A 22,856-nucleotide genomic window follows, 5' to 3' on the forward strand; every position below is an offset into this window, starting at 1 on the left:
ATTTATTCAAAGCAATATAACCAATGTTGTGCAGCCAGAAACTTTAGCATTTAAATGAATGTCATCATGTTGAAATGTTCCTCAAACATATCAGCCATAAACAAATGATATCACATCAAGCGATACTCCCATCAACCAAAGGATGCGAGATCTCTCTCTCTCTCTGTCTCTTTCTGTTTGTCCAAAATTATTATTTATTATAATCTATTTCCTAGTACAGCGATTCTCACCTGGTGGGTCATGACCCAAATATGGGTCGCGAGAGGTTTTGAATGGGTCGAGAGTGTGAGTAAACATTTTTATTTTACATTTTTTATGAAAAATACTCCAGTCTGAAAATTCAACTACTAAAACCAGGTAGAAAGTGTGTAGAAATGATAATGAACCTAAATATTTTTTTATAATTTAATATTTTTCTTTAATCACAGTATCTTCAATATAGAGTTATTAGCAGCGCTATTTAGAGGATTTGGTTGATTTTGTGGTCTCAAACCAGTGAGCTTAACATTCCTCATGCAGAATATGGGCTAAATTAAATGAATGACAATGAAAGGTGGGACTGCTGTTCCCTTTTCATATAACTAGTACACTTACTATCAATATAGCATTCAAAATAGTTTTCCAGATTGCATTTTAGCCCCCCCAAAAAAATTCTATTGGATTGCGACTGAGACAACCTGGTTCAATTTGGGTTCTGAGGCAAAACCAGTTGAGAACCACTGCCCTAATACACTACTTTTGACCAGAGTCCTATTGGCCCTAGTCAAAAGTAGTCCACTATAAAGGGAATAGGGTGCCATTTGGGCTTCATCTTCGGTTTCTTACCCCCAGAGCAGTCCTCTCCGATGAAACCTTCGTTACACAGACACACTCCATCCATACATCTCCCCTGGTCCTCGCAGTCTCCTGGACAGGTCAGCACAGAGCAGTCCAGGCCCTGGAATCCATCGAAGCACACACACGTCCCGTCTACGCAATAGCCCCTCTCCAGGCAGTTGTTGGGACATGTCTTCTCACTGCAGTCCTCCCCAGCAAAGCCTTTGTTGCACACACACTGGCCGTTAACACAGTGCCCACGGTTAAGACAGTTGTTGGGACAAGTCAGCTCGCTGCAGTCTTTGCTTGTGAAGCCAATGAAGCACACGCACGTGCCGTCAACACACTCGCCGCGTCCCAGGCAGTCTTTGGGGCAGGTCTTGATGCTGCAGTCGTCCCCGGCGAAGCCTTTACTGCACACACACTGTCCATTCAAACAGCGGCCTCGGTTCAGGCACGTCATGGGGCAGGAGATTTCAGAGCAGTCATCACCCTCGAATCCTACATTGCAGACACACTCTCCATTGACACACTGGCCTCTGTTGCTGCAGTTGTCTGGGCAAGACAGGATGGAACAGTCCACTCCCTCGAAGCCTGGGTCGCAGATGCACCTCCCGTTGAAGCAATGGCCTTTCTCAGTACAATCGTTGGGGCAGGTGAGCTTGGAGCAGTCTTCGCCGCTGTAGCCAGAGTGACACACACATTGGCCGTCGACACACATCCCACGGTTGTTACAGTTGCTGGGGCAGGTGAGTTCCCCACAGTCATCCCCGGTAAAGCCCTCCTCACAGAAGCAGGTTCCGTTGACGCAGCGGCCGCGGTCGTAGCAGTCGTTGGGACAGATGAGCTCGGAGCAGTCGTAGCCCGTCCACGGCTCGTCACACACACACTCATCGTCTACACAACGGCCGCGTCCCAGGCAGTTGTTCAGGCAGTTGGTCTGGGAGCAGTCGTTCCCGGTGAAGCCGTCCTCACAGATACACATGGCGTCGATGCAGTCCCCGTTGTCCCCACAGTCCTCCTGACATGGCTCCATGCTGCAGTCGTCTCCGTGGAAGCCCTCGAAGCAGACACACTTGCCATCGACGCAGCGTCCCTGGTCTTGGCAGAAGTTGGGGCACTCAGGCTCGGTGCAGTTGGGTCCCTTCCAGCCGGGCTCACACACACAGCTGCAGGTTTCAGTGCTGAAGTTACCACGGCCGTTACAGTAAGGCTTGGTGGCCACCTCACCTGAGGAAACGTAGAGGAAACATCTATTAATCTATTAAATTATGATAATACTATAATCTATGCAGCAAATAATGTACAAAAAGACAATAGCAATGAATAGGGAATATTGATCTACAGTATATCAGAATTAAAGCCAATGTAGGAAAGTAATCTAAGTGAAAACTATAAGTCTAACTGCCGCAAGAACAATGTTTCTAAATCCTGCTCATTGGAACCCAAAGGGGTGAACATTTTATTTTTTGCCCTACCACTAACACATTTTATACAACGAATCTACCCACTATCAAGCCTATAGTTGAAACCGGTGTGAAACACTGCCTGAGAATGTCTTTGGTCAAAATGTTCTGTGCTTTACCTGTAACCTGGGCTCCACAGCAACTGGCTCCACTGCCACACTGTTCTCTGAGGCTGGACAGCTCAGACTCCAGCATCTCCAATCTGCTAAAGATGTCCTTCATATCAGGCATGTGGTTGTCACAGCCACATGCCTGCTTGGGGATGTTGATGCGGTGGGTGAACACGATCTGGTTCTCTCCGTCCATCGTGTGGTCCTTGTTCTCCGTGCCCTGCATGTCCGACTGGACTGGACTTCGTTTAGGCTTGACCTTGGTTCCTCCTGGGCTCTCCATGTCTACGGAACACAGGGAGCTGGAGGGGACGTTTATGTTGTAGACGTGGTTGAAGACCACTGGCTGGTCAGGGTGGGGCAGGGTCAGGTTCTTAGAGGGATCTCTCAGGGTCTCTCTGCGGTGGCGGATGATCTTCTTGACCAGGCCGGCGCTGGAGAGTTGAAGCAGCACAGCCACGGTCACACAGCCTAGGAGCAGGCCTTTCATCACCATGATGACCAGGTCCTGTCACGTCCTGCTGGGGGCGCTTGTGAGCGGTCAGGGACGGGGGAGGAGAATGGAGTCCTTCTATCTGGGAGATGGCGCAGATGCCCTTGTGTGTAAGAAAGAAAGAAAAAAAAAAGAAAGAAAAAGAAAGAAAACATGATGTGAATAGAAGCAGAAGGTCAGCCTTCAGATAAACTGTATGCATGAAAAAGCAAGGAGACATCAGAGTTGAGAGAGATTTTGACAAATACTGTATGTTGTAGTACAGTAGCTACTTTATCTATTTACAATCTCTAACCAACTCTCAATTCTCAAGTTATGAAACTCAGAACTATGTTGACATTTCTAGTTTGCTCTTGCTAGCCAGTATGGAGCTGACAGTGACCAACACAAAACACCCCGATACACATGGGACCATGTGGCTGCAGTGAAATGTCATAGTATCCTTTTAAAAGCAATTAACCTTCCACAGTCCCCCTCCAATACATGATCCTGTTGCTGCCTGCCTGCCTGCCTGCCTGCCTGCCTGTCTGTCTGTCTGTCTGTCTGTCTGTCTGTCTGTCTGCCTACCCTTCCTGCCTACCCTTCCTGCCTGCCTGCCTGTTTCCCTGCCTGGTTCCCTGCCTACCTGCCTGACTGCCTGCCTGTTTCTATGCCTGCCTGTTTCCCTGCCTACCTGCCTGCCTGTCTCCCTGCATGCCGGTCTGCCTCCCTGCACCCCATCTCAATCCCCCTGGTCACAGTGGAGGACACAGACACTTAGTGGATGACATTGTGGCATTATTTTGTCTATTTCTCTGAGGACTAACACTGCAGGGACAATTACTGCAGGGGTGGTGTGTTGTGACCTTGAGTATTGCTCGAGCTTATTCTCCGTCCGGGTTTCTCATGACAGGCTGCCATAAACAGTAGGCAACACCTGCATGTGGGGAGCTACCCTTCTCCCTCCCCTTCCCGACTCCCTATACCACAACCCAAGCTGACAGATTAATACCGATGAGGGGGAGACCATCTGCAGGTTTCTGGCTAGCCTAGTGGCACACGGAGTGGCCGGGTGTTCAGTTAGCGCACCAAATGTCACCCTATTCCCTTTATAGTGCACTACTTTTGACTAGAGCCCTATGGGTATTAGTTTTTAAAAAATGGTCAACTGTAAAGGGGATAGGGTGCCATTTGGTACGCATCACAGAGCTCCCCAAGGGTCAGATCAGCATTCACCTCACCGCTCTACAGACGACCATTCAGCTTCATTTGGTAACATGATTCTTTCTACACCAGAAGTTACTGGGCTGTTTGGCAAGGCTCCGGAGCATTGAGGTTGCTTTAAAAAAAAAAATCATTTCATTTATTTCACCTTCATTTAACCAGGTAAGCTAGTTGAGAACAAGTTCTCGAGGGGAGAATGGCTCAAAATAATGGCTGTAACAGAGCAAATGGAATGGCATCAAACACATGGAAACCATGTGTTTGATGTATTTGATATCATTCCAGCGATGCCACTCATTACCATGAGCCCGTACTCCACAATTAAGGTACCGCCAACCTCCTGTGCTCCTGCAACATGTTGTTTCTTTTAAGAGTAATGGTCTGCTGGAAAATGTGCCCAGATTGAATTGTGCTTTGGAGACAGGCAGTAAAAGTTTGTTTTCTTTCCTTTAATCTTGTGGTGAGATAAAACATACAGGTTAGTTAAAGTATTATCCACTGTAAATAGAGGTTAGTTAAAGTATTCTCCACACCAACTACAGGTTAGTTAAAGTATTCTCCACTGTGGGCAACCGAGCTTGAACGTGAAGCATTAACTACATGTTCTGTATGAACACAAGAATAGATGTTGACATAAAGGGGGGATTTGTGAAGACAATTCCTAACAATACGGCATTAAGTAACTATTAGGTCACTTTGTGTAAGTTAAGAGTGACATATTTAGAAATACCTCGTTATTGGCACATTATACGTGGGGACATGAGTGTAAATACAAATGTAACAATGGATTTCCTGCCTTAAAAAAAAAGTGTGTGTGTTTTGTACCACAAGCTAATTAAATACTAACTTTTCTGCACCATCTACTTGGTGTTCCTCATCTTCAGTAAGTACATCATTTCTACACTCTCCCCTGTGAGAGCAAACGGTGGGGGACTGACAGACAGGACAGTCATTGGCACAGGGAAGTCATGAACAGGTAACATCCTGTGCTGTGAGGAGCTGCAGCTGCTCTGCTTCTGTCTGCTCGGTCTCCTGAACCGGGGCTGGCTGACGTGTGATTAGTCTGGCTGACAGATGAGCTCCAGTCACAGGGATACAGGAGATGGGATCCCACGGCTGATCTCAGCTTCAGCAGCCCCACGTAGCCAGCCGCTGATTAGACAGACAGGGATGAGTGCCTCCGTGATGGACGCACAGTAAGAGCACTAATGTAGCCTGCTAATGGGAGCGCTAAGATCTGGACCCTAGGGGTGCTAAAAGCTACCCCCCACCTCTCTCACACACACACACACACACACACACACACACACACACACACACACACACACACACACACACACACACACACACACACACACACACACACACACACACACACACACACACACACACACACACACACACACACTCCACTGTGCCTGAGCATCGCAAACCAGGGATTAAATCAACAAAATAGCCAGAAAATTGCTTTGAGCTGCTAATGGGGTTTTAGTTCTGGACGGATGGTTGGCTTTCTCACTTTGGAGACTGGCTGGCTTCTCTCCACATGGACCTCTAAGGGACCCAACCCTCCCTGAGAGACAAAACTACTCTTTGTGTGAGGCATTATTTTGCAAATCTGTGGCTTTGGCAAAACACTGTATTCATCAAAAATAAGTGGAAAGGAATAAAACATGTCTAACCAGAAATAACTATCTACAGACAGGAGAAGCTAATGCCAGCTACTTGTGACCATACGGTTATTATTAGATGATACTGTGAATAACAGACAGTTGTAGCTTTTTTCTACCATGTGAAACGGAGAAAACGGCCTCCCCTCCTGGACCTCCGTCAGCAGACCCCCGTGGCCATGGTTCGATGCTAATGCAGCTGGTCGCTGGCACACACACTCAGACCTGACACTATTTGACTGCTGCTGCTTTCTAATTCTCTCACTTGTTTTTACTCTATTGTTAGCTTCTCAGACCGCAACAAAGCCAGTTGGCTGCCATGTGGCCAATGTGAGTGGAATTTTACCAGGGAAAGAAGAACCTGCTGGCTGGCACACATATTTAGTGCAAGTGATCTAAATTAGCCCAGTATTGTATGAGTGGTACTGAGCAGACAACACTTCAGTTTTATACCCACCCCACACAGAGGACAGCTGGGAATGGTTTCAAACAAAGTCCTGTCTTCAAAAGCTTCTCATTCAAAACTTTGCAGTATTGACTATTCATCTGTCTAAACAATGGTGCCTATTTAAGCAATAAGGCCCGAGGAGGTGTTCTTGTGCATGACGCAACGAGGAGTGCCAGGTTATAACCCTTAGTAAAGTTTTGGATTGATTAATTCGAAAAAATGGCAAATAAGAATGAGTCTACACATCTCAAAACAAGCAAAGCAGCATTCTTCTCTGACCCTGCCATATGGACATACGTAATGATCATGGGGATTAGAGTCGATGTCTGCACCCCTGTCGAAAACCAATTAGCATAACAAAAAAAATCCCCATAAAAATCTGTCAGTTCAAAGTTTCTCAGTGCAATGCATCTCTCCGTCCAAACATCAGTTTATCCTACAAACTATTAAGACCCCTCTATGGAAAGATGAGACTCTCACAAACACAATCGTGTTCTCTGTTTTGCTCTGAATTCGGTAAAGCCGATGGGGCTTGTTGGTAGAGCCAATCTTCCAACCTCGGTATGTAGCGTCCGAAGAGTTTGGGCTGCACACTAATAGGACGCCTCTGTGGAAATTTGTGGATCTGGCTATTTCAGCAACACCCGTTGTTTACAAATGTATAAAATCGAGCACACAGCCATGCAATCTCCATAGACAACATTGACAGTAGAAGGGCCATACTGAAGAGCTAAATGACTTTCAACGTGGGACCGTCATACTCAGTTAGTCAAATGTCTGCCCTGCTACAGCTGCCATGGTTAACTGTAAGTGTTGTTATTGTGAAGTGGAAATGTCTAGGAGCAAAAACGGATCAGCTGTGAAGTGATTGGCCAGACAAGCTCACAGAACGGGACTGCAGAGTGTTGAAGAGCGTAGCACATGAAAATTGTCTGTACCCAGTTGCAACACTCACTACCGAGCATAGTGCCAACTGTAAAGTTTGGTGGAGTAGGAAAAATGGTCTGGGGCTGTTTCTCATGGTTCGGGCTAGACCCCTTAGATCCAGTGAAGGGAAATCTTAACACTACAGCATGTAATTACATTCTAGACAATTCTGTGCTTTCAACTTTGTGGCAACAGTTTGGGGAAGGCCCTTTCCTGTTTCCGCATGACATTGCCCCTGTGCACAAAGTGAGGTCCATACAGAAATGGTTTGTCGAGATTGGTGTCGAAGAACTTGACTGGCCAAAACAGAACCCTGGCGTCAATCCCATCGAACACCTTTGAGATGAATTGGAACGCCGACTGCGAGCCAGGCCTAATTGCCCAACATCAGTGCCCGACCTCACTAATCCTTTTGTGGCTGAATGGAAGCAAGTCCCGGCAGCAATGTTCCAACATCTAGTGGAAATCCTTCCCAGAAGAGAGGAGGCTGTTATAGCAGCAAAGGGGGACCAACTCCATATGAATGCCCACGATTTTGGAATGAGATGTTCGACGAGCAGGTGTCCACATACTTTTGGTCATGTACAGTAGTCTACATATAGTGACTGTTCAGTGCCAAAAATTTACAAAAATGTTTTTTTTTTTAATTGGTTCCTGATCTTTCTTATATCTCTCAGATATAGGACAGAAACTTCAGAACAAATTTATTTTGTATTTTTGGGGGGGACTTTCTGTTGTTCCATGTAGTGAATCTGTTATTCAATGCGGTTTAGATAGGGTTTAGACTGTTATGGGATCAAGAAATAGGGTAAAATGTGATAGTGTTAACTAGGTTGACATGATTTTGATTGATCAAATAAGGACGAAACTACATGAATCTACTGTAGCTACATTGTAAGCATCTGATGAACTGATGAACAGTTTTACCATGTGGGTGTGGATACAATAAGCATGGTTCTTCATTTTCTATGGAAAATAAAAGATTGTGTGAGACAGAACTGAGACCCCATAGAGATTAAATCTAATCCCCAGAAGTGTTTCTTTACATAAATATGCGTCTCATACTTTACTGTACCTCCCTGCTTTTGTCATTAGTGTAATGTAAGAACCATGGCACTGTATCTCCAACTCCAACCAATGAAAGCCATGATCCTCCTTTACCTTACGGTACTAAACATTATTTTTTCTCTGATGAAGACTCTCCTCTGTGTGTTGTATTTTTTCCTTCTGTACTGTGTAAGTCTTGGAGGATCGTAATCCTTCAATAAGTCCAGTGAGTGCACTTATTTAACACAAAGCAGAAGGAAGAGGATGAGGCGTGAACATAGCAAGAGGGAAAACCAGGACACTGCAGGCCATTGAAATCCCTATAAGCTACAGTTTTGTGTAGCAAAATTTGCCTTCGATTGCATCCCAAATGGCACTCTAGTCCCTAGTGCATTTCTTTTGACCAAGGCCTATGGTCAAAAGAAGGGCACTATTTAGGGAATAGGCGCAAGTAAGATTTTTGTTATAAATGTTTAATCGCTTAGCATAGCTGCTACCGTTTCCCACATTAACCTCTAGTTTCATGGGAAATAAACAAGTATTGCTATTCTGTCGATGATTGCTTTTCCAGGAGTGACTTTTATTTTTTTTCCTTGTCCCATCTTTCAGACACTGGAAGTTGTTATTTCAATTGGTTCTGGAGGAGCACTTTATGATTGATGAGAGGGAGCTTTCCGCCTGTAGAGGATTTCAGACGTTATATGCAGAAGCCAAGATTTCTTTCAAACTCAGCTCAGCCTGGCCCCCATGCTGCAAACTTAATTATCACTCTAGCCTACAGGGGCGGACTGGGACCAAAAATCAATAACCGGCACATTTTCTTTCCTTTAAAAACTCAAGTTATATAGGTCCACTGGGCTAAAAATGGACTACCAGTCTGCCCTTGGTAGTCTAGCTTAACTAATACTCACTGTTCCATATGGTACAGTCAAGATAAATCACTAGAAAAGACAACTGTTCACCACGCACAGTTTGGCCTGTCCCTGCAACCATTCTGTTTGGTAAAAAATACTAACTATCGATAGAGCAGGAAGGAAGGCAAGTGTCATCATTCTACGGGCACATGTGTTTCATGACATAAATGCAAGCTAATACAGATCATGACTGTCTGCTAATGATAAATGGAAGATATGCCCGAGAAGTATAAGGGAAGCAGTTGCATTGGTGGAGTGTACTACTGTCTACCGTATCAGTCAGATAAACTACACAACAAACAAACTGAATAATGAAACAGATTGGCACACTTGATGTGTAAAAACTGTAAATATTCAATGATTTCTTCAACCAACTCCCAGGACTGTATCTACATCCCCAGTATGTTAAACAGGGGACTGGGAGAAAGCATGCTTTTCGTTTCAGTAGAAATGATCAAGCTTGCGTAGTTTTGTAGGTCACCCATGGCAAAAACGGGTTTGCCTTCCTTTGCACACACTCTTATTTAATCTGGGTCGCTCGTGAGGAGGTGAAGTTATTGTCTGGAGGATCTTTTCACCTTGAGAGACGCCATACTAAATATCTCAGTGGATGTATACTGACCCAGAGTGAAAAATACAACACATCAAACTGCCACACTTACATCTTCCACTTATTACAAAGCCCGGGAAAAAATATCAAATAAGTAACTCTATCTTATCACATTTCAAGATTAATCTTTAAAGAGAAACTTGGAGATAAGGCGGACACACTGGCTAATATTGAAATGGTTTGATATGCACATAAATCATAATAAAACGCCTGCAAGGTGAAAGGGTTTCTATTTATGTCCTCTTCTGGAGCGGTTAAAGTGTTTGTTTCAATCTCCACGAAGGTCACAATCAGAGAGAGAAAGAGAGAGGGCGAGAGAGAGAGAGAGAGAGAGAGAGGGCGAGAGAGAGGGCGAGAGAGAGGGCGAGAGAGAGGGCGAGAGAGAGAGAGAGAGAGAGAGAGAGAGAGAGAGAGAGAGTGAGAAGGTGAGGGGCAGAGGAGAGATTGTTGCTGAGGCCAGCACTAAATCTGTATGGCTGAGAGTTATAATCATCAAACACAGAAATTGATTTCCTGTATGACTTATAACGTGGCTTGAATGCGAGTGCGAGTGAGAAATGGGATCGATTGTAAACTCCAGCCCTCAGTCATGTTGTTGCTGTTCACCAAAATGGGTTTCTAAAGTTATCACCTTGCAACAATGGGAAACCCTGTGCTCTCTGTCTTTGTCTCGATCGATCATACAGTACACAACCCTGACTGATATTGCACAGTGTTGAACTGAGTTGAGAACGACACAGGAATTCATTTTTGAAAACACCGTAGATGAAGCAGTCAATCAATCTCATCTTATCCATTCAAAGGGAGGGGAGGAAGGCACCGCATGCTTTAGAGGGATGAGGCTAACTGATGGTACTGACTGTGCCCAAGACCTAACACATTGTCTCGTTGGAAAAAACAAAGAAACACAAAAGGGTGCCGTTTTGGATGCAGCCTCTAATGCAGTCCGCTGCCTCTAAACAAGCCCTCTCAGTCTAGTTTGCTAGTGGACGACTGGACGCAGGCCCCCGTTACACATTTATTTTCTCTGGCCTGGATACAATTTAAAGGGCAGTCAGTTGTGGCAGGTTTGGGCTCACTGATTGGTTTCTAACAAATTGTTTTGAGCAGTCATAATAAACACACAATACACTTCCAATTGTTTGGATGAAAGGCCTAGATGGTAACGACACAGAAACTGACCCTCATATCTGGCTGTTGGACAAGTCACAGAGGTGATAAGGAATTTCACCTCACATTAAATGTAGCATAAATGTGTTTGGTATTTCTGAGCTCTATACATTTCCATGTTGATGATAACTAGAATTGGATAATTGCAGAAATGCAAATACACCCCACAAGATTAACTTTAAAGGCATAGTGCAGTCAAAAACATGATTTTCTTGTGTTTTATATACAGTATATTTCCACACTATGAGGTTGGAACTATACTGTGAAATTGTGAAAATGTTATTTTAGTGTAAGAGCTTTTTGAACAGACTAGCTGAAATGTCAGCCTGTTTTCATGGGATGGAGTTTTGGCCTGCCTGGTGACATTACCAGGCGGGAAATTAGTTAATAGACCAATGAGAAAGAGAGTTCCAACCCCTCTCCGCTCAGACCACTCCCAGACAGTCCAAGCAAAATTCTTGCTTGAGAAATTGCTCTTTGCTAAGAAGCTATTTTTGTTGATTTTTGACCATTTTATTTGAAAACAATCACAGTAAGGTACATAATCCTTACCCAGAAATGATCTGATATTGAGATAAAAATGGCTGATGCGTTGGACCTTTAAGAAACTTGAAATTGTAGGCAACTCTCTTTGAATATGCATACAGTCTTCGGAAAGTATTCAGATGTAACAGATGTATAATGTACTCCCCATGCGTTGTGTTTTCACAAAATAAATAACTTCGGCCAGTGGTCCCAGTTGAGCATCATTTATTTCTGCTGTTGTTAAATGGGAAACAGCACGTTAGTTGTGCAGGGCTTAACAGTGTTGATGGCTGTCGATGGCAAAATCCCTTGCATCACATTTTCATACTGGGCCAACAAAATACAAAAATACAATACAAAATATAACATGTGTAAATACCTGTTGTTAAATGGGAAACAGCACGTTAGTTGTGCAGGGCTCAACAGTGTTGATGGCTGTCGATGGCAAAATCTGTAGCATGAAGACAACTGTGTTAGCCGTGGCTTATGTGACCATGACATCGGTGTATGCTAGCTAACACAATTATTTACAGCAATCATATGCCAAAGCACATCCCAGAAAGCCCTTCAATCCCTAACAGGTACCATATACCCACACATGTATAAAATCAGTAACGTACAGCAAACTTGTACACATTGTAAAATAGAAAATAGAAAACAGTATTCAGAACGTGACCTACCCCTTGCATCACATTTTCATACTGGGAAGACCTGACGTTCGCGATCTCCCCCTATCTGCAAGCGGGGCCAATCACAACACCCCTTATTGTCATCAGAGTTGAACTAACCAATAAGAATGCTTGAACATCAAATACACATTTCTTTAGAGGCAAGTGGAAACATAACCAACCCTGTTACACAGACACTTTTCCAACACTTTGTTAGGTTACAGCCTTATTCTAAAATGTATTCAATTGTTTTTCTTCCTAATCAATTTACTCGCAATACCCCATAATGACAAAGCGAAAACAGGATTTTAGAAAATGTTGCGAAAAACGGAAGATCAAATATACATAAATATTCAGACCCTTTACTCAGTACTTTCGTGAAGCATCTTTGGCAGCGATTACAGCCTCGAATCTTCTTGAGTATGACAGTACAAGCTTGGCAAAGCCGTATTTGGGGAGTTTCTCCATTCTTCTCTGCATATCCTGTGTGTTTAGGATAATTTTCCGGTTGGAAGGTGAACCTTCGCCCCAGTCTGAGGTCCTGAGCACTCTGAGCAGGTTTTCATCAAGAATCTCTCCCTACTTTGCTCTGTTCAACTTTCCCTCGATCCTGACTAGTCTCCCAGTCCCTGCCACTGAAAAACATCCCCACAACATGATGCTGCCACCACCATACTTCACCGTATGGATGGTACCAGGTTTCCTCCAGACGTGACGCTTGAAATTCAGGCCAAAGAGTTCAATCTTGGTTTCATCAGACCAGAGAATGTTGTTTCTCATGTTCTGAGAGTCTTTAGGTGCCTTTTGAAAAACTCCAAGTGGGCTGTCATGTGCCTTTTACTGAGGAGTGGCTTCCGTCTGGCCACTCTACCATCAAGGCCTGATTGGTCGAGTGCTGCAGAAAAGGTTGTCCTTCTGGAATGTTCTCCGGAGCTCTGTCAGAGTGACCATCGGGTTCTTGGTCACCTCCCTGACCAAGGCCCTTCTCCCCCGATTGCTCACTTTGTCTGGGCGACCAGCTCTAGGAAGAGTCTTCATGGTTCCAAACTTCTTCGATTTAAGAATGATGGAGGCCACTGTGTTCTTGGGGACCTTCAATGCTGCGGAATATTTTTGGTACCCTTCCCTAGAGCTCCACGGACAATTCCTTCGACTTCATGGCTTGGTTTTTGCTCTGACATGCACTGTGGGTCCTTGTATAGACAGGTCTGTGCCTTTCCAAATCATGTCCAATCAACTGAATTCACAACAGGTGGACTCCAATCAAGTTGTTGAAACATCTCAAGGATGATCAATGGAAACAGAATGCACTGGAGCTCAATTCTGAATACTTATGTAAATAAGGTATTTCTGTTTTAAAATGTGTATAAATTAGCAAATATTTCTAAAAACCTATTTTCACTTTGTCATTATGGGTTATTGTGTTAAGATTGCTTTTTATTTATTTAATCCATTTTAGAATAAGTCTGTAACATAACAACAAGTGGAATAAGACTGACTTTCAGAAGGCACTGTACAGTATGTTTCTAAACTAAGGGGTAAACACTCAGAGAAGGGAGAATGTTAAATAAATTATGTGTTACAATGTTTTGATTACATCCCCTCTTGGCATATAGCTTAGAATTTTCCTTGGTTTGGGAAAAGCATAAAATTACTTGCAAGTTTTAAATCGAAATATGGTCTTATTTTTTTCTCGGGATGAAAGGGCTTGGTTTCCTATAAATCAAGCCCCATGTTATTGATCTTCCATGACCCTGGTGTATCTGATGGCACAGATAGCAGGGGAGTGGGTTGGTTGGTGTGTTCATGTCTGATAAGACAGGCTGGGGGTGGAGGACTGTGATACCAGCACAAACACTTATCTCAATGCACTGCTAAGTCCCAAATGGCACCCTATTCCCCATATAGTGCACATTAAAGGGCCTGTTCAAAAGTAGTACACTACATAGGGAATAGGGTGCCATTTGGGACTCAGCCAATGAACAGCTAGTGTGATCACCTAGCCAGGGGTGAACAGTATCACCCTGATTGAAACGCAGGGTTGCTTTAGATCCTATCCCAACTTATCTGACCGTTACAAAAAATCAACACACATTTACAGAACCGAAAAGCAATTTCCCATTCTGACATTGAGATACAAAGACAAATAAGGATGCTGTGAATGCACATGGGAGGGGAATAGAATGGCAGGCAGACAGCCGGAGACTCCATTTTATTGTCAGAATGTCTCTCATCTCTGGACAGAGCCCATCAGTATTCTTTACTGCTGGTAATCCAACGTAGGTCTGTCACACACTGCTCTTGTAGTCCAGTCCAGACGGAGAGGACACATACCAGTCGTTGTTCATGAGATCTTTGTTACATGTTGTTGGTGATCTCCTGTTTATTAGTTCAACCTCTGTGTGGCAGGCAGCGTTGGGGAGAAGCTGCCTCATCTGCTGCCTTTATAGCACATCTAACCATTTATTTCAGCAGACAGTCGTAACAACCTAGACCTCCTTTCATTCATCCCACTTCCTTTCCTTTAGTTTTCACACCACACAGCAATGACAATAACATCTGCTTGTGTTTGCCTTTGTTCTAACTACAGTGCCTTCAGAAAGTAGTCACACCCCTTTACTTTTTGTTTTTCATTTTGTTGTTACAAAGTGGGGTTAAAAGAGATTAACATGTTTAATTTTTTTATTATCTACACAAAATACTCTGCAATGTCAAAGTAGAAGAAAAATTCTAACTTTAGTTAAAAATGCAAGAAAAATAAAACACTACTAGAGTGTATCTTGATTAGATAACTATTTAACCTCCTGAGTCAATACATGTAACAATCACTTTTAGCAGCGATTACAGTGGTGAGTGTTTCTGGGTAAGTCACTAAGAGATTTACACAACTGGATTGTACAATATTTGCACATTATTGTAATTTTAACAATTCTTCAACCTCTGTCAAGTTGGTTGTTAATCATCGCTAGATAGTCATTTTCAAGTCTTCCATGGATTTTCAAGGCGATTTAAGTCAAAACTGTAACTAAGCCACTCAGGAACATTCAATGTTGTCTTGGTAAGCAACTCCATATACAGTTGAAGTCATAAGTTTACATATACTTAGGCTGGAGTCATTAAAACTTGTTTTTCAACCATTCCAAATTTCTTGTGAACAAACTATAGTTTTGGCAAGTCTGTTAGAACATCTACTTTGTACATGACACAAGTAATTTTTCCAACAATTGTTTACAGACAGATTATTTCACTTATAATTCATTGTATCACAATTCCAGTGGGTCAGAAGTTTACATGCACTAACTTGACTGTGCCTTGAAACAGCTTGGAAATTCCAGAAAATTATGTCATGGCTTTGGAAGCTTCTGATAGGCTAATTGACATCATTTGAGTCAATTGGAGGTGCACCTGTGGATGTATTTCAAGGCCTACCTTCAAACTCAGTGCCTCTGCTTGACATCATAGGAAAATCAAAAGAAATCCGCCAAGACCTCAGAGAAAATATTGTAGACCTCCACAAGTTTGGTTCATCCTTGGGAGCAATTTCCAAACATCACAAGGTACCACGTTCATCTGTACAAACAATATTAAGCAAGTATAAACACCATGGGACCACGCAGCCGTCATACCGCTCAGGGAGAAGATGCGTTCTGTCTCCTAGAGATGAACCTACTTTGGTGCGAAAAGTGCAAATAAATCCCAGAACAACAGCAAAGGACCTTGCGAAGATGCTGGAGGAAACAGGTACAAAAGTATCTATATCCACAGTAAAACGAGTCCTATGTCGACATAACCTGAATGTCCGCTCAGCAAGGAAGAAGCCACTGCTCCAATACCGCCATAAAAAAAGCCAGACTATGGTTTGCAACTGCACATGGGGACAAAGATCATACTTTTTGGAGAAATGTCCTCTTGTCTGATGAAACAACAATAGAACTGATTGGCTATAATGACCATCGTTATGTTTGGAGGAGAAAGGGGGAGGCTTACAAGCCGAAGAACACCATCCCAACTGTGAAGCACGGGGGTGGCAGCATCATGTTGTGGGGGTGCTTTTCTGCAGGAGGGACTGGTGCACTTCACAGAATAGATGGCATCATGAGGTAGGAAAATTCTGAGGATATATTGAAGCATCATCTCAAGACATCAGTCAGAAAGTTCAAACTTGGTCACAAATGGGTATTCCAAATGGACAATGACCCCAAGCATACTTCCAAAGTTGTGGCAAAATTGCTTTAAGGAGAAGTGCATCTAAAATTCCATGCATAACAGTTGTATTTTCATCAACATTTATAAAGAGTATTTCTGTAAATTGATGTGGCTCTGCAAAATCACCGGATGTTTTGGAACTTCTGAACGTAACACGCCAATGTAAACTCAGATTTTTGGATATAAATATGAACTTTACCGAACAAAACATACATGTATTGTGTAACATGAAGTCCTATGATTAACCTTTGATGATCTTCATCATTCATCTCTTTGGCTGGAAAAATGTCTGTGTTATTCTTTGAATAGGCACTCACCTAACATAATCGTTTGGTTTGCTTTCGTCGTAAAGCCTTTTTGAAATCGGACACTGTGGCTGGATTTACAACAAGTGTATCTTTAAAATGGTATAAAATACATGTATGTTTGAGGAATTTTAATTATGGGATTTCTGTTGTTTTGAATTTGGTGCCCTGCAGTTTCACTGGCTGTTGACGAGGTGAGACACTACCGTCCCACATACCCACATTTTTACTCCTGACCTTATATAGGCTTGCCATAACAAAGGGGTTGAAAACTTAATGATTGAAGACATTTCAGCTTTTCGTTTTTTATTATTTTGTAATAATGTCTAAAATATAATTCTACTTTGACAATATGGGGCATTGTGTGTAGGCCAGTGACACAACGTCTTCATTAGGTCTGTAACACAACAAAATGTGGAAAAGTGAAGGGATGTGAATACTTTTGGAAGGCACTGTATGATGTTATGTGTTGATAATGTACTGCATCTTATTGAGGCTGGCTGACCTTGAAGACAAGGATGAACTTTCAAGCAGCCAACACCTTCTCAGGTCATCAAATCTTGCTGCAAGACGAGCGCAAAATAGATCTGATTGCAGCACCATAACAAGAAACAAGAGAGCTGGGAGCAACTGTGGCTTCATATTGGTTACCTCTAGAGAGCGCTTGTTAACTTAATTGCTTACATATACAAAAGTGGCACTACGATCAGACACAACATGAGTGAAGTAAAAAAAAAAAAAAGAGGAAAGTTCTCAGCATGATCCAATTCCCTCACAGACAAACAGACCTTCAGACAATGCTGTAGCATGGCTCTATAGTGGCTTTATGGATGAATAACTGTCTACTTGCTGGTCTGTGGTGGACAGAAAATCCCTTTCCTGGAGAGGGAGCACCTTGCAGGCATGTGGTCTCGGGAGCATTTCACTTTGTTGCTCCCCGACTTTAGCTTTGCACTGCAGCAGTGAATTCAGACAGAGGAAAGGACAACTGTCTCTGTCCTTGGTCCTAGTTCCTCCCTCGCAAACTGCAGGGGCAGCTGTCCAGTACTTCTGCTAACAACGTACAGTAGACAACTTGACGAAAAAGTTTAGAGTAATAACATTATGTGAATTGCCATGTTGCCTTCTTCATCCACTTGTAAATGAACCGAGGGGATTTTTAGGTTATTCAAGGACATCCAAAGTACTGAAGGCTATCTTTTGAAGACTGTGGGGTATTCTTCACAGCATTGACAGGCTTTATGACAGGAAGGAGAGGTTTTTCCCACTCGGAAATCGAGGCAGGAATTTTGGCTGTGATATGAGGACATCTGTTTGTCCCTGTCTGCATGTCAATGAAAGGCTGACAGTGTGTCGCGTGTCGTCACGGGGAGTACTACCATCCTTTCACACACTAATACGACCCCAGGTCATACACTTTATGGGTCTCCCATTTACCATATCCCAATTTAAATTGTCTGCCCCCTCAATGAGGCCTGTCTTGTCCAGGGAACGTGATGCTATGGTGCGTGCATTCCAATATGTGGGGTCACCGGCGAAGGCAAAGAGTCACAGTCCCATCATCAGCCAGCTGTGTTCATCTCTTGGATGCCACCAATGGAGTTATAACGTTGGCAACACAAAGGCCCCGGAGCACAGACAGTGTCCCAAATCTCACCCTATCCCCTACATAGTGCATTATTTTTGACCAGGTCCTTTAGGGCTCTGTTCAACAGTAGTGCACTGTATAGGGAATAAGGTGTAATTTGGGATGCACCCGCAGGCTGCCAGCGCTTCCCCTCCACTCAGCTCTCACATTAGCATCAGAGTAACATTAAAAACCTTCTGGGTGTTCAACACTTTAAGACGTTGGATTCTTTTTGAGAGAATCTTTGTTCCCGTGGTGATAACTAATCTGTCAGGAGCTTTTTGTCTCGTCGGGCGGAGGGGCTGTCAGTCAGAGGCCAATTCTGGGAGTGACACAGGAAAGAGGACTTTTATAAGGCTTAATACATTCATATGTGTCCGTCTCAAATGTGATGTGAACAGCAGACATAACACAAAATCAAAGCACAAAAGCAAAGCACAATACTACAGACGACAATTGACTGGGTTGAAGGATTAGTCTATATAAATCAATAGGTGCTCTCAAAGGGATAGATGGTATTTATTCATTCACCGTCAATGGTGGTGGCATTTCATGAACTCAAACCACTACAAGCACAAACAATTACATTTTCTCACCAGAAATGTTTTGGTGTTTTTGGTCTTGCAGTCAGTCTGCATGATGCAGGTTATGGTTACAGAGTGCCCCATGGTGGTGGTGGGGTTATGGTATGGGCAGGCATGAACACAATTGCATTTTATCGATGGCAATTTGAATAAACAGAGATACTGTACGTGATGAGATCCTGAGGCCCATTGTAATGCTATTCATCCGCCGCCATCACCTCATGTTTCAGCATGATAATGCTCGGCCCCATGTCGCAAAGATCTGTAAACAATTCCTGGAAGCTAAAAATGTCCCAGTTCTTCCATGGCCTGCGTACTCACCTACATGTCACCCATTGAGCATGTTTGGGATGCTCTGGATTGATGTCTATGACAGCGTGTTCCAGTTCCCACCAATATCGAGCAACTTCTCACAGACATTGAAGAGGAGTGGGAAAACATTCTACAGGCCACAATCAACAGCCTGATCAACTCTATATGAAGGAGATGTGTCAAGCTGCATGAGGCACATGGTGGTCACACCAGATTTTGACTGGTTTTCTGATCCACAACCCTATGATTCTTTTTAAAGGTATCTGTGACCAACAGATGCATATCTGTATTCCCAGTCATGTGAAATCCATAGATTAGGGCCTGATGTATTTATTTCAATTGACTGATTTCCTTATATGAACTGTAACTCCGTAAAATCTTTTACATTGTTGCAGGTTGCGTTTATATTTTTGTTCAGTGTAGTAATTACTCACCATCATTAAATTCAATCAATGAGACAAATGTAGAACTGTCATTATGTCAAATTGTCAGTGAATTAACCCATTATCAAGATAGCCTTGAATAGACAAACTTCAACAAAATAACAATGACAGTGTAGAGAGACAATAGATATAAATATAAAAGAAAATAGCTCAATCAATCCCCAACTTCTGTGCATTTACTAATGACATAAAGCTAGTTAGTATTTTGGGTGAGGGAGCAGCAATTACTGCCAGATGTCTGATTGCCATAGCCTGAGGGACAGTCCATGAACATTCATTCCTTGATGTATTTACATTGTATATACCTTATAAGCAACATATAGTGTAACCATCTTCTTTTTATAATCTTTTTTTATTTAATTAAATGTTATTATTACTACTGAAATGAAATGGATTTCATTAACCTCATTGCGTTGTAGTGTATTCCCTGAAATGCTGTACCACTATACAGCTTTTGCAATATCTACAAATTGTATTTCATGCCAATAAAGCAATCTGAATCTGATAGAAAGAGGAGAGACAGGGAGAGAGGGGGAGAGGGAGAGACAGAGAGAGACAGAGATAGAGAGAGAGAAAGGGAGAGAGGGGCAGGGAGAGAGAAAGAGAGAGAGGGGCAGAGAGAGAGACAGGGAGAGAGCGGGAGAGAGAGAGAGAGAGAGAGAGAGAGAGAGAGAGAGAGAGAGAGAGAGAGAGAGAGAGAGAGAGAGAGAGAGAGAGAGAGAGAGAGAGACAGAGACAGAGACAGAGACAGAGAGAGAGAGAGAGAGAGAGAGAGAGAGAGAGAGAGAGAGAGAGAGAGAGAGAGAGAGAGAGACAGTGGGGGTGGTTTGAAATAGATATGACCGTTGTTTCATCCAGCAAAATCACATCTGCTTCTTCGCTGAACTAATTTATCCTTTCCTTTCTTTATGAGCATGTAAAATAACCTCTTCAGGTCATTGTAAATGCCCCAATCATTGTTTCTCCTCCATCACCACCAGAGGAGCTAAGTGAGGGTAAATACAGTTCTCTCTCCAAGTGCATTGATTATCAAGCATGGGGTGATGGAGGATACAGCTGTCCAAACAAAGGACAGTTTTCCACTCATCTCTGGTGCTGTGTCAATATCAATGACTCTCCTCTCTGCACATAGCATTAGGATCATAAAACATTCCCACACCGAGCCTGAGCAACCTCCGCATGGAAAGCAGTTGGTACTGAAACATAACCACTCTGACACTGACTATACAAATATCAAGAAGGAAAAGGTGCATGAAAGAGGAAACCCAACAGTAGACGTCTTAGCTCAACGCGACAAAACACAGAAAAAACCTACACAAATGAACCAAGATAGTAGGTAGGTAGCCTTATCCACACAAGCATCAAAGTATTGAGTGGAAAAAGGTAAATATCGTCCAATTAGGCACTGAACATCATTGTGCTGCAATAGAAGAACCATGAGTTGATCCTGCTTCAACCATTATCTACACAACACTGTTTAAAAGATAAGATGAGGTAGGCATTACATTGTTGGGGTCTCTTCCTTCATTGCACCCCACATCTCCATACCTAACCACACACAGTGCCCCAACACACACACACACATCTCCATACTTAACCACACACAGTGCCCCAACACACACACATCTCCATACTTAACCACACACAGTGCCCCAACACACACACATCTCCATACTTAACCACACACAGTGCCCCAACACACACACACACATCTCCATACTTAACCACACACAGTGCCCCAACACACACACACATCTCCATACTTAACCACACACAGTGCCCCAACACACACACACACATCTCCATACTTAACCACACACAGTGCCCCAACACACACACACATCTCCATAATTAACCACACACAGTGCCCCAACACACACACACACATCTCCATACTTAACCACACACAGTGCCCCAACACACACACACATCTCCATACTTAACCACACACAGTGCCCCAACACACACACACATCTCCATACTTAACCACACACAGTGCCCCAACACACACACACATCTCCATACTTAACCACACACAGTGCCCCAACACACACACATCTCCATACTTAACCACACACAGTGCCCCAACACACACACACATCTCCATACTTAACCACACAAAGTGCCTCAACACACACACACATCTCCATACTTAGATCTGTGAGTGTTAAGGACTATACATGCACACACAGACACGCTGCCTGTAGCCCAGTGCTTAACAGCACATAGACTAGAGGGAGGAAGAGAGTCTGCAGAGCTGCCAGCTAGTACTGTGTACCGACCGTACAATGAGAGAACCAGGAGAGAGAGTAGAGAGTAGAGAATAGAGAGAGTATAGATAATAGAGAGCAAAGAGAGAGTAGAGAGAATAGAGAGAGCAGTGTAGAGAGAGTAGAACGAGTAGAGTAGAGTAGAGAATAGAGTAGAGTAGAGAATAGAAAAAAAATAAAAGAACAGAGAGAAGAGAGAGAATAGAGAGAAAAGGGAGAGTAGAGAGATTAGAGAGAAAGGAGAGAGTAGAGGGAACAGAGAGAGTAGGGAGAGTAGAGAGAGTAGAGAGAGTAGAGAGAATAGAAAGAGAGAGTAGAGAGAATAGAGAGAATCGAGAGAGTAGAGAGAGAAGAGAGAGCATAGAGAGAAAAAGGAGAGTAGAGAGATTAGAGAGAAAGGAGAGAGTAGAGGGATTAGAGAGAGTAGGGAGAGTAGAGAGAATAAGAGAGTAGGGAGAGAAGAGAGAATAGAGAGATTAGAGAAAGTAGAGAGAGTAGAGAGTAGAGAATAGAAAGAACAGAGAGTAGAGATAAGCAATTAAAGAGAGAAAATATAGAGTAGAGAGAATAGAGAGAATAGAGAGAGTAGAGAGAACAGAGAATCGAGAGAACAGAGCGATTAGAGAGATTAGTGTAGAGAGGGTAGAGAGAGTAGAGAGAGTAGGGAGAGTACAGAGAATAGAGAGATTAGAGAAAGTAGAGAGTAGAGAATAGAAAGAACAGAGAGTAAAGAGAGCAGAGAGAATAGGGAGAGTAGAGAGAGTTGAGAGAGTAGAGAGTAGAAAAAAAAATAAACGATTAGAGAGATTAGTGTAGAGAGGGTAGAGAGAGTAGACAGTAGAGAATAGAAAGAACAGAGAGTAGAGAGAGCAGAGAGAATAGGGAGAGTAGAGAGAGTAAAGAGAGTCGAGAGAGTCGAGAGAGTTAAGAGATTAGAGACAGTAGAGAGTAGTAAGAATAGAGATACTAAAGAGTAGAGAGTAGAGAGTAGAGAGTAGACAGAGAAGTGAGAATAGAGATACTAGAGAGTAGAGAGAACAGA

The 22,856-nt window shown here is 43.1% G+C and overlaps 1 protein-coding gene across 3 annotated transcripts in view; it reads right to left on the reverse strand.

Moving 5' to 3' along the window:
- LOC139545130 (tenascin-like) overlaps nucleotides 1–22,856 on the reverse strand; it is a 74,473-nt gene that overhangs the window by 45,978 nt on the left and 5,639 nt on the right. For 2 of the 3 annotated variants that reach the window (XM_071352552.1, XM_071352551.1), the window contains 2 exons: nucleotides 2,402–2,988; nucleotides 826–2,046 (listed from right to left, as the gene is read on the reverse strand). In XM_071352552.1, coding sequence (XP_071208653.1) covers nucleotides 826–2,046; nucleotides 2,402–2,888 — 1,708 coding nt within the window. In that variant the 5' untranslated portion in view covers nucleotides 2,889–2,988. Of the gene's footprint in view, nucleotides 1–825; nucleotides 2,047–2,401; nucleotides 2,989–11,778; nucleotides 11,851–22,856 lie in introns of all 3 variants that reach the window. The other variant, XM_071352549.1, reaches the window with a different exon arrangement.

Source organism: Salvelinus alpinus, chromosome 19, assembly GCF_045679555.1.
Source record: "Salvelinus alpinus chromosome 19, SLU_Salpinus.1, whole genome shotgun sequence".
NCBI classification, from domain to species: Eukaryota; Metazoa; Chordata; class Actinopteri; order Salmoniformes; family Salmonidae; genus Salvelinus; species Salvelinus alpinus.